The 12,747-nt window shown below is 44.1% G+C and overlaps 2 protein-coding genes and 1 long non-coding RNA gene across 3 annotated transcripts in view; 1 reads left to right on the top strand and 2 right to left on the bottom strand.

Annotated features, from left to right (window-relative positions):
- The window catches only part of LOC146650428 (uncharacterized), a 387,448-nt gene that overhangs the window by 11,771 nt on the left and 362,930 nt on the right, over positions 1–12,747 (top strand). The gene's annotated exons all lie outside the window — the stretch shown is intronic.
- The window catches only part of LOC146650439 (uncharacterized), a 153,374-nt gene that overhangs the window by 60,593 nt on the left and 80,034 nt on the right, over positions 1–12,747 (bottom strand). The gene's annotated exons all lie outside the window — the stretch shown is intronic.
- LOC146650432 (protein NLRC3-like) overlaps positions 570–12,747 on the bottom strand; it is a 241,341-nt gene continuing 229,163 nt past the window's right edge. The window contains exons 9-11 of the mRNA XM_085385511.1: positions 8,395–8,568; positions 1,548–1,594; positions 570–1,399 (exon numbers count right to left, since the gene is read on the bottom strand). Of these exons, the coding sequence (XP_085241637.1) occupies positions 858–1,399; positions 1,548–1,594; positions 8,395–8,568 (763 nt within the window). The 3' untranslated portion in view covers positions 570–857. The remainder of the gene's footprint in view (positions 1,400–1,547; positions 1,595–8,394; positions 8,569–12,747) is intronic.

Genomic DNA, 12,747 nt, shown 5'->3' with positions numbered 1-12,747 from the left:
GCGCCTCCTGTGGTGAGAGGATGCAATAATGCAATGTAGCATTTTTCCACTCAACACTTGCAGTCATGGAAACTGTCTGTTGGATCTGTGTGACGTTGCTTTCTTGGTTAGAGTTCCTCACAAATGTCCAGATGATTCTTCTAATGAGGCGTCGACCATGTTTGCAGCTCTTTGGAAGAAAACGTCGCCCTTTGCCATCCTTACTTTTCTTTGACTTCTTCAAATGCAGCTGAACTCCAGCTGGTATTTTCTTGGACTTTGCAGCTGTTTCTGGTCATCAGTTCATTCCTGCAAACCTCTGAAGCTGAACAACAATGATGCTGCATTGCTGGCTGATCCCAAAAGGTTGATTCTGTTCATCTGGACGTTTTCAGAAACGTTTGCTCACTGATCAGGTGACTTCTTCAGTCTCAGCTGACTGCAGCTTTACAAGCTTACAAACAGCACATTTGCACAATGACTGAAAGCAGCAGCACCTGATATATATGATACTAATATAATACATATACATATATAATCCATACTAATGATGAAGGAACTGAGCTCACAGTTCATTGTTCATTCAGTGAACTACTCAGTTTATTTTGGGCCTCAGAAATGCTCACTCTGTTTGTACATCACTGTCAGCAATAGACTCATTCTGCTGTGTGGACAGGAACACATGTGACATCACTTCCTGTTTGTTTGTGACTGAAGAAGTTTACAAGGAATCATTTAGAAGAGTTTCAAACATCAACTGATTGAATCCATGAATCTGAAAACGTGTTTGTGAGTGAAAGAGACAGACATGTACAGACTGAACTATCTGTTCAACAGTCAGAGTGTTTCTGTAACAGGAGACACTCTTTACACTCCACTCAGCACAGGGACACTGAGTCACCAGGAGACCAGGGAAACCTAAACCCAGGATAAAGAGTTTGAGTGAATGTGGTGTTGAAGGTGTGGAGGTGGATCAGAGTGTCAGAGGAGACTCTGTAGAAGGACAGAGTGCCAGCAGGACAGTCCACATACACTGCTGCTCTGTTAGAGACAGAGGAGGAGGAGGAGGAGGAGGAGGAGATGGATGTGTCTCTGTAATTGTGCCAGACAGAACGAGGACCATCATCAGAGCAGTACAGACTCCAGGACTGATCATTGTATCCAAACCCACAGTCATAACTGCCTCCTTTCCTTCTGATGCTTCTGTAACTCACTGATATATAAACGTCTCCTCTCCACTCGACCTCCCAGTAACAGCGACCAGTCAGACCATTTCTACACAGCAGCTGATAATCATCAAATCTGTCTGGATGATCAGGATATGACTGAACCTCCCACACATGTGTCACCTTCCTGTTGTTGTCAGACAGTTGGAGGTTTGTGTTCACTGTGTTTGTGTCGATTGTGAGTTGACAGGAATCTGATGGAGAGAACAAACACAATCCAGCTGCAGTTATTGATCCATCATCTGTTCATTGATTGACACTTTGATGATGACTCCTGACATGATGAAGATGGTTGAATGTGTGCTGCTTTGTTTTCATGAATCCCATTAAAAACACACTTACACTTCCTCAGACCTGGTCTCAACCATCGGACTCCAGCAGGCTCCACCCTGAAAGGAGGAGGGGGGTCAGAGCAGCACAGTCAGCATGCACACATGGACATTACATGGCTCTCACACACACACTGTTACACACTGAGCTCAAAGCTCGGCTCCACTGTTTTATTCAAAGAAATCTACATTTATTTATCAGCACATTTAAAAACAGCTTGAGCCAAAGTGCTGCACAGAGTAGAGAGAAAATAGGAAACATACACAGTAATGACTATAAAGACTGGTCAGGATTGAAAGCTACAGAGTACAAATGTGTTTCCAACCGGCTTTTAAAAATGTCCAGTGTTGGTGACGACCTGATGTGAAGGGCGACTGTTCCAGAGTTTGGCTGCAGCCATCGATAAAGCTCACCTCTGTTTTTACGTCTAGTTCTGGTCAGAAGCTGCTTATCTGCAGACCTGAGGGCTCCACTTGGATTCTTTTGTTAAAGAGAGATAAGATGGAGCCAATCCATTCACAGATTTAAAGACAACCAGATCTGGAAGTGGATTCTACCACGTACTGGTAACCAGTGGAAAAAGCTGCTGATGGGTCGTCTAGCACAGACCCACCGCTGGAACCAGACAATTGATGAGGGAGAGAACTGTGACAGCGCCGTTCCTTCACTTGACCTCAGTCGCTCTCGTCTGCTCCCTCGTAACACTGCTCTTTATTGAGCTTACATGAATATGCACAAGTTCATTATGACGTCTTACACAGGTATGAACAAAGAGTACCAGTCTGTGCATAGTGTGTGTGAGAGTGTGTGTGTGTGTGAGTGTGTGTGTGTCTGTATCTGTGTGTGTGTGTCTGTGTCTGTGTGTGTGTGTCTGTGTGTGTGTGTGTGTGTGTGTGTGTGTGTCTGTGTGTGTGTGTGTGTATGTGTGTGTGTGTGTGTGTGTGTGTGTGTGTGTGTCTGTGCATAGTGTGTGTGTGTGTGTGTGTGTGTATGTGTGTGTGTATGTGTGTGTGTGTGTGTGTGTGTCTGTGCATAGTGTGTGTGTGTGTGTGTCTGTGCATAGTGTGTGTGTGTGTGTCTGTGTGCATAGTGTGTGTGTGTGTCTGTGTGTGTGTGTGTGTGTCTGTGCATAGTGTGTGTGTGTGTCTGTGTGTATGTGTGTGTGTGTCTGTGTGTATGTGTGTGTATGTGTGTGTGTGTGTGTGTGTGAGTGTGAGTGTGTGTGTGTGAGTGTGTGTGAGTGTGTGTGTGTGAGTGTGTGTGTGTGTGTGAGTGTGTGTGTGTGTGTCTGTGTGTGTCTGTGTGTGTGTGCGTGTGTGCGTGTGTGTTCCAGATGTGACCCTGTGACCCCAAAGCTGGTGCTAAGAGTCCAGCGGTCCCCCTAACAAAGGGCTCTTATACTTAACCAGACACAGAGTAGGTGTCCTCCTACACCAGGGGTCTCAAACTTGTGGCCCGTGGGCCAATTGCGGCCCGCAGGACGATAGTTTTTGGCTCCACCTTAACATGAAAATGTAATGTTAGTTTGATAATGTATGACACTTTACAGTGTTGTGGGCGGAGCTGAATTAACCCACCAATCAGGGTGGGATATGGATCTCAGGGGACACCAGCCGGGCTTGATGCAAGCAGGGAAACATTTCTCAATGAGTCAAAGTTCCAGCAGCGTTGCCCTGGAGTGTTTCTTTCTTTCCTGTGCCTGGCTGGCTTCCTCCTTTCTATTGGGCAAACGCCGACATTCGCCCCAGCGCGCTGCGTTCACAACACTTCAAAAAAAGTTGTTTTTTTAAGTTGCTGCCCAGCGGGACATTATACGTATATAGATTTATACACACGTCAGTGGGATTTAAAGTTATTTTTCCACAGAGAGAGATCTCATATTAACTCTCACAGTGATGCGTAGGCGGCGGGATAAAAGAAAAGTCATGAACTCAATGCAGCCCAATTTAGTCTGCAGTCACATAGCGACACCTGTTCATCGGCAACAACAGTCCCCGGTAACCCGGACTAATTATAGGGTCGCACCGTAATTTGTGGCTCCATGTTTTTATTTGCATCACTGCGTTTGCATTGCAGCAAACATGAACATTACATATATTTCAATATAATGTAAAAGCAGTCAAAACAACTAACATCAGAAACAGCTGATGTTATTTGTTATATGTCACGGTGTCATTTCCTCTTCTTTCTCCTGTAACAACAGCCCGGCGCCGTGAGCAGTCGCCTGTTTTGCGCTCGCTATCCCTGCACTTTCTACCATCTGCAAACGCCACGGTGTTCGTGTCGTCATGAAAGACATGAACATCGAGCGTAAAAACAAAGGAGACTGCTACCGGCTTTTTATCTGCCGATCGCCGTGCTACGGTTGCAAGAAAAAGAAGCAGAAATGACGTTCTCTACGCGTTGAGACGTTCCCCGTCCGTCGGCTAAACGCTTGATTGAAACTTCAATGCGACAGTGACACCAAGTAGAATTATAAATGTCACATAGCCCCAAACATGTCTTTTTCAAAGCCTGCGGTGAAGAGAAAGGTTGGTGATGAGCACCGACAATTTCAGGAAAAGTGGGAAATGCAATATTTCTTTGTTGAGCACAGGGGCACCCCGACCTGTCTTATTTGCACAGAGAAAGTTGCGCTGCACAAGGAATACAATTTGAAACGTCATTACACAACTAGACATGCTGAGCTGGATGCAAAATACCAGGGAGACGAGAGAGCGAACCGGGTTGCCAGTCTTAAAACAGATCTACTGAGGCAGCAAGATTTCTCCAAGAAAGCAACCAAAGAGAATAATGCAGCAGTCGGAGCCACGTGGTTAGTGAGATGATTGCTAAAGCAGGGAAGCCATTCACAGAAGGTGCATTTGTCTAAAAGTGCATATTGCAGGCTGCAAATATAGTCTGTCCGGGAAAGAAAGGTCAGTTTAGCAACATCAGCCTTTCTGCCAACACCGCAGCAGATCGCATTTCTGACCTGTCAAGTGACATTTATGACCAACTGTGTGAGAAAGCCAAATGTTTCAGTGTATACTCAGTCGCTCTTGATGAGACCACAGACATCACCGACACTGCCCAGCTCCCAATGTATGTCCGTGGTGTTGATGACAGTTTTGAAGTGATGGAGGAGCTGCTCACAGTAATTCCAATGCATGGCCAGACCACCGCTCAGCAGATATTTACAAGCTGTGTGATGCCATTGAGAATGTTGGTTTGCCATGGAAGAGGTTTGTTGGAATAACAACAGATGGAGCGCCATCAATGACAGGGAGGAAACATGGACTGGTGGCACAAAACAAACTGGAAGAGGAAGGCGTGGAGGAGGCCATTGCTCTGCACTGCATCATCCATCAGCAGGTCCTTTGCAGCAAATGCCTGAAGTTTGACAATGTGATGTCTATTGTTGTGAAATGCATCAACCAAATCAGATCCAGGGGCTTAAAGCACCGAAGGTTCTGAGCTTTTTTAGAGGAAATGGAGTCAGAATATGGGGATGTGCTCGACTTCACTGAGGTACGTTGGCTCAGCAGGGGAAATGTATTAAAGAGACTTTTTGAGTTGAGAGCAGAAGTGAAGCCTTCATGGAGAAGGATGGAGTTAGTGTTCCTGTGCTAACTGATCCCAAATGGCTCATGGACTCAGCTTTTCTTGTTGATACGACACATGAGCTTAATGTACTGAACAAGACGTTACAAGGCCAGGGGCAACTTGTCAGTGCTGCCTATGACAACGTGAGAGCATTCTCCACAAAACTGGCGCTCTGGAAAGCTCAGCTCTCTCAGACAAACCTTTGCCATTTCCCAGCATGCAAGGCACTCGTGGATGCAGGCACACCATTCAGTGCTGACGAGTATGTTGATGTCATTTTGAGGCTACAGGAGGAATTTGATCACAGGTTTGCTGACTTCAAGACACACAGAGCCACCTTTCACATTTTTGCGGACCCCTTCTCCTTTGATGTGCAAGATGCCCCTTCTGTGCTTCAAATGGAGCTCATTGAGCTGCAGTGCAACTCTGAACTCAAAGCAAAGTTCAGGGAGGTGAGTGGAAAAGCAGACAAGCTTGGACAATTTTTGAGAGACTTGAGCCCTAGTTTCCCTCGGCTTTCCCGAATGTTCAAGCGGACCATGTGCCTTTTTGGTAGCACATACTTGTGCCAAAAGCTCTTCTCCACTTTGAACTTCAATAAGTCCAAGTACAGGTCCAGACTTACGGATGATCATCTTCAAGACATACTGAGGGTCGCAACTGCTTCCTCCCTCAGGCCAAATCTGGCTCGGCTATGCGAGAGGAAACGCTGCCAGGTCTCTAGCAGCAAGGAGTAGGCAAGAGAAGCCATGTTCAGAAGAACAGTTCATTTTCTACAGTGTTCCATTCATGTTCAGAAGAAGGTTATAGAACTGTTAATACAGACATTTCAATCTAAATACAGCAGATATAGAAGACTGAAAGAAACACAAGTTCACTGACTAAAAATATCTTATTATTGTTTTATTTATGTATTACAGATTGATTTTTTTTCTTATTAATTCTTAATTTGTTTATTTATTTTTCATATTTTGTGTTAAAAAATAAAAATAAAGAGATTTGAGAAGATTGGAATTTTTTAACCATGCCTTTCTTGTAGAAAACCTAATGCGGCCCAGCCTCACCCAGACTCTGCCTGCAGCGGCCCCCAGCTAAATTGAGTTTGAGACCTCTGTCCTACACCATAAATCAGTAAGAGAGGGTACGACCTCTCTCATGGCCCCAAGTGCTGTGTGCATGCCAGAGCACTCTGGAAGGCACACAGAGTCTTTACAGACTACTCAGGATCGAACCTCTATCATCATGCAATCGATTATACAACTCTAAGCATATATGAGTAAATATTTCTAAGCATAAATGACAATCAACAATATAAACCTTACAGCTGGTTTTAATAACAGAATTCATTTGTTTCTCAAATGAGAAAGAGCTATCGAGAAACACTCCTAAATCTTTAGTTCTTAACTTTTCCAGTGGGCCAAGGTCAACATTATTAGATAATGCTAATTCTTTTCCCCTACATTATAACAATGTGAGGAGTTAATGCTAAGTATACTGCCATTAGCGGCTAATTCTAATTAGGGGTGAATAATTATTAGTAGCTAATGCTAATATCGTTTTCTCTTCCCTTTTAACAATGTAGGCAGCTAGAGCTAGGTAGGCTGATGCTAGCAGCTAATGCTAATTTGACGTGAATTAGCATTATATTAGTGAGGAGTTAATGCTAACTAGGCTGCCATTAGGGGCTAACTCTAATTAGGTGAATAATTATTAGCAGCTAATGCTAATATTGTTTTCCCTTCCCTTTTAACAATGTGAGCAGCTAGTGCTAGGTAGGCTGATGCTAGCAGCTAATGCTAATTTGACGTGAATTAGCATTATATTAGTGAGCAGTTAATGCTAAATAGGCTGCCATTATTAACTAATGCTACTTTGACGTGAATTAGCATTATGTGCTAATACTAATACTGTTTTCCCTTACTTTTTAAACAATGTGAGCGGCTAATTCTAAGTACGCTTAAAAGCCGAGAAATGCGCCATATTTGATAGCTTGCTGCGAGACCTCACACCGAGCACATCTACTGCTGGTGGGTTGCCTGTTATCGGACCCGGAGTTAGCAACATTCCCCCAAAAAACACGAAGAGTAGAGTCCTGGCCCCTAGCCCTGCCAGTGTAGCAGAAATGATGACGGATGATGACGGCAGCAGCAGCCGTTCTTCTCTGCGTGAGTAGCTTAATGTTGTCCGTGTGTAATTTACATTGAGTAGGCTAACCACGTTATTACATTAATGCATGTAAGGTGAACTAGCAAACATCATCATAGCTACATGCGGCTGTCTTCTTGTTTGATGGCAGATACTCCCTTCACTCTGGTCAAAAAGGCTAAAATGACCAAAGAAAAAGTGGAAAACAGCTAAACATGAGAGGTTTTTGGACAAAGTTTGTGCTTTTTCATTGGTTAAGCACTGCTTCCAGCCAAGAGTGATACCATATATGCCCCATAGCTGCAGAAAAGGCTAACATTGTTATCTTTTTACAAAAAAACAGCTGAACATGAGAGGTTTTTGGACCAATTTTGTGTTCTCCATTCTTTAAGCACCGGTTTGAGCACCGTTTAAGCACCGGCACCGTTTCAAAAGTACCGGTTTGGCACCGGTATCGGATCAAACCTAAATGATACCCATCCCTAGTTATAATTATGTGAGACGTTAATGCTAAATAGGCTTCCATGAGTGACTCCTTTCCCTTGCATTATAAAGATGTGAAGAGTTTATGCTAAGTAAGCTGCCATTAGCAGCTAATGCTAATACTGTTTTCCCTTTCTTTATACAACTTGAGCAGCTATTGCTAAGTAGGCCACTTTTCTCTGCTAAGGATTTGTGTGACCATGATGGAAACTCTGATAAGCTAATGCTGCTAAGCTAATGCTGTTTATGGGCCCTGTTAGAATCAATATTTCATTCTCATTCTGTTGTTTGAGAACAATAACAGAAAAATATGCACTTGAGAACAAATTTATTGGTAATTCAGCTGTGAATGTACAGTTTGTCATTATTTAAGCTTCCATTTCCAAATGTTAGCTGACACTTTATTAGGTACACTGGTATCTATATCAGGTACACCTGTGACCTAAATGTTCCTGCAAACAGACTCCTTGGAGACCCCTACATAAATATCCATGAACTATCCAGCTAGACTAGTGTGTCTGTCCCTGAAAATATTCCTGCATGTGTGATTGTTCATGTCTCATCTGCAGGAAACAAACAGGAAGTGAGTGAAAGACACAGGAAATGTTTCCAGCTCTTCCTCCTCTATCAGATTTTCTCTCCATACCTGAGAGTGTCCAGTCTCCAGCCTGGATCCTTCAGTCCAGCCGACAGCAGCTTCATTCCTGAGACACCTGGATGATTGTAGCTCAGGTCCAGCTCTCTCAGATGGGAGGGGTTGGAGCTCAGAGCTGACGCCAGAGAAGTACAGCCTTCCTTTGTGATCAGACAGCCTGACAGACTGCAGACACACAAAACAACAATCTATCTGTCAACAGATGTTTTCTCTTTGTCACAATAACATCTATCCATCCATTGTAACTTTATTTATAAGTGACAATACCCAACAGACAACAACAGTCATCTGAAGCTGTTTAACAGTGTAAGGTGACCGCCTCCACTGTGAGCAGCACTTGGTGATGGTGGGAAGAAGAACTCCCTTTGACACAAAGATCCTCCCAGTGAAAACAGGCTCCAGGAGGAGCATCTACCATGACTGGTTGCAGGGTGAGGGGAAAGAGAAGAGATGAGCTCAGAGAGAAAAGAACAAAACAGAGAGACAAAAGTTAAGGACATGCAGTAGTGGCATATAAAAGCATCAGGAGTGAAAAGAGGGGAGAAGAAAGCAGAGCATCATGGGAAGTCCACCAACAGCCTGAGCCTATAGCAGCATAACTAAGGGATGGTTCAGGGTCACCTGATCCAGCTCGAACTATAAGCTTTATCAAAAAGGAAAGTTTGAAGCTGATCTTCAAAGTAGAGAGGGTGTCTGTCTCCTGAACTCAAACTGGGAGCTGCTTCCACACCCAGTCCAACATAGCCAGGCTTTCTTTGCTGCTTTGACAAAACCTCAAATCCCAGTCAGAGACGATGAGCATCATCACAGTGATGATCATTTCTCTGTAACCCAGGCTTTCTGCTTCAGGATCTGTGCACGCTCACAGAACAAGGAGACCTTTAAACATCATTTCACTAACTGGATGGACTGAGCTCAGCCTACAGATGAACTGGTGCCAGAGATCATAAAGAAAATCAAACAGTCAAATTCAACACTTTTAATGGAAATATGAGATTAATGCTGCAGACAATCATGAACCTGCTGAATTCATGAACATCAAGAATGCAGCGAGTGGTAAAATAAAGATTTGACCTCAGTGTGCTCAGTGTTCCTGTCTATTCCTAACATATTCCTAACATGATAGCTGCACTTTAGAGCTCTAAAACTGGAACTGACACATGTTTAAACTCTACATGTTACTCAGTACATTCAGTTCTGACACTCGCCCACAGTCCAACAAAGGAAACATGGAGATCACATCAGTTTGTCATCAAAGTCTAATTATTAGGGCAACTTAACCTGTTATTATCTCGTTAACTCATTAACTGATTAACGTCAGCAATTATTTTAATCACAGTTTTTAAAATCATGATTATTGTGAAAGTGCTCACTGGCTCTGAATATAACAGCCATGGGTCACAGGAGGGATGTTGATCAGTGCTGGCTTGAAATGGGCGTCATTATGCATCTCAGCCAATGGGAGCATTGAGGGTGGGCCTAATACTACTGCAGCGCTCACATGACCCAGGACAGAAAGAAAGGGGCGGGGACAGAAACATGGAGACAGGTACAGATCTTTGACATGTTCATTTTAAACTGTTCCAGGAGGCAGTGTTGATACAACTAAAGTTATCTGTTGTTGAAGAAGTCGGTCTGAGGAACGTTCTTAGGATCAACAAATGACGGCATGTATGAGCCTCAAGACGCAGCATCACAAGAAGAACACATGAGCTGTAGAAAAAGGAGAGACTACGAAAGCCACGGCGTTACAACATGAACCAGCTGTTGGTCTCTCTGGAGACTACTGGGCGTGGCTGGGTAACCATGGTTACCTGGGAGTTACAGAAACGTGCAGAACATGTGATTCATGTTGCACAGCAGTGGGACATTTGAAATAAAGTCAGCACACTCAGTACAGATAGTGCATCAAATATGATGCTGCTGCCAGACGTCTGCCTTTGAACACGTCCCTGCATCGCGCACAACACCAAGGTTGCCATGGCAATCACAGCTGACAGGGACAAAGCGCACAGCTGGAAGCCTGCAGGTATATTTAACATGATGTATTTCTCAGTGTCCTGTCTGTGTGTGAGAGACAAACAGCCTCTGTATGTGTGTGTAAATACAGCATGAATATGTAGAGGACATGTTTGTGGATATACCGTATTTTCACGACCATAAGGCGCACTTAAAAGTCTTAGATTTTCTTCAAAAAGTACGGCGCGCCCTATAGCGCAGTGTGCCCTTTGTGTTGTAAGTAGGACGCAGTAGAGAACACCATGAGAACGCTAAAGGGTGAAGTGTGTGCGTTGACTTTATTGCACATACCTGTATAAAAGAACAGGTATGTGCTTTATGCAGGACACCGTTGTTTTAACAACCCTGAAAATGGCAAAGAGACACGCTTACGAAGCACAGTTTAAACTGAAGGCCATCAGCTACGCGGAGGAACATGGAAATCGAGCAGCGGCGAGAGAATCTAAGATTAATGAATCGATGGTTCGCAAGTGGAGGAAGCTGGAAAACAAGCTCCGACAGGTCAAGAAGACGCAGCTGAGTTTCCGCGGACATAAGGCGATTGATAGAGGATTTTTATGAAATACAATATAATCAAGTGTGTTTTATTTTCTAGTGTTCATATATTTTCATATAACCAAGCCTATTGTTAAACAAAACACAATGCATTCCTTACTTCAGTGTTTGACATGTTTGACAAGACAGGATATACATGCATTCTTTACTTCAGTGTCTGTGATGTCAGATAAGCATGAATACTGCTGTGTCGTTATTTTTCAGTTTGTGTGCAGAGGTTAGATAGCTTAAGACAATGCCTGAGCTCTCCCCTTTCTGTTAAAAGAGGAAGTGCTATGTAATCCATTTTGAACTATAAATAAAGCAAGCAGCCTGTACTCGTTGTGTCTGTCTTCTCAGAGGCATTCACCCGTGTACACATTCTTAAACTCTGAGTCGGTCTGCAGTGTCTTATTTCTCTTACTTGTGAACAGATGTCTAAACCCCTGACAGCGATCATCGAGCAAAGAACGAGCGGGAGAAGCGTTTCGACGGTCACCATTCGGCTAAAAGCAGTTTCACTTTCACTTTTTATGAAACGGTGCCATTTTTCCATCCGGACCAGGACTACGGTAGCGCAGCAACTTCCAGCGGATTATAAGGAAAAGCTGGCCATCTTCCGCTCCTACTGCAGCAAACACATCGGCGACAAACACATCCAGCGATGGATGACCGATGGAGACCACAGTTTAACCAAGAGTGGAAGGCAGCGCCGGGCGAGTTACGCCACAATTTGCCAATGGATTGTAGATGCTTGGGCTAACATGGCTGCTGGCACTGTTGTTCGAGCTTTCGCAAAAGCCGGTGTTCTGACAAAACGTCCAGCTTGATGGGTAGGACGTTTTGTCAGAACACCGGCATCATTTCCGAGGAGCCGCACGGCACGGAAAGTGACTCTGACAGTGAAGAAAGTGAACCTGGCATGTTTGATGGAGATTTAGCGCAGCTGTTCGATTCAGACACAGAGGATGAGGACTTCGATGGGTTTGATTGATGATAAAAATGTGAGTACCAAACTTTGTTTTGCTCCTGCTTTATTTTTAAATACGCACACTTGTATGCTTGTGTGTTGTTGATGATGACGATTACTGGTAATAAAAATGTGAGTAAGGTACCGAACTCAGGTTTGCTCCCGCTTTATTTTTAAATACGCATACGGTACTTGTATGCGCCCTATGGTCCAGTGCGCCTTATGTGTGTGTTAAATACAGTAATGGCACACATAACTGAGACTGCGCCTTTTAGCACAGTGCGTCTTATGGTCGTGAAAATACGGTAAGTAAATGAAAGCTCTGCGTCATTTGAATCTTTGACTCTTGTTTCTGTTGCAGGTCTGTGACTGAACTTCTGGGAGGAGAAACGTTGGTTTCATGCTCTGTGATTCTGTGTTTTGTCATCTCTCTCAGGTGATGGACAGCTCAGATGATGACCCCGCCTACGTGGTCAAATTCAAGTCTACATTCAGAACAGACCTGGAGACACGCAAGCAAAATGCCAACATTGTATATGTGAAAACTGCTGCTGGAGCCAGATTCAAGGAGCTCAAGTGTTTACCCAGATCTTACTGAACTCACTGCAGGAACAGAGGGTTGTTGGAGGGAAACCTGTGGAAGCAACAACATCCGAGCCACCAGAGAAGAAGTTGGCCCTGTTGGTGCTTCATCAGAGTGTGAACAGGAGGAAGACTCAGCTGAGAACAGTGTGGTGGATACAGAGCAGAGCCCACCATCAGTACAGAGGCCTGTCCATTAGAGGCTGCTCCAACATGCAGCACATGTACTTGGCCACAGC

The sequence above is a fragment of the Rhamphochromis longiceps genome, linkage group LG16 (assembly GCF_057381845.1).
Source record: "Rhamphochromis longiceps isolate RC_006_pf linkage group LG16, R_longiceps_female_GT1.1, whole genome shotgun sequence".
NCBI classification, from domain to species: Eukaryota; Metazoa; Chordata; class Actinopteri; order Cichliformes; family Cichlidae; genus Rhamphochromis; species Rhamphochromis longiceps.
This window is presented reverse-complemented; position numbering and strand designations above follow the sequence as displayed.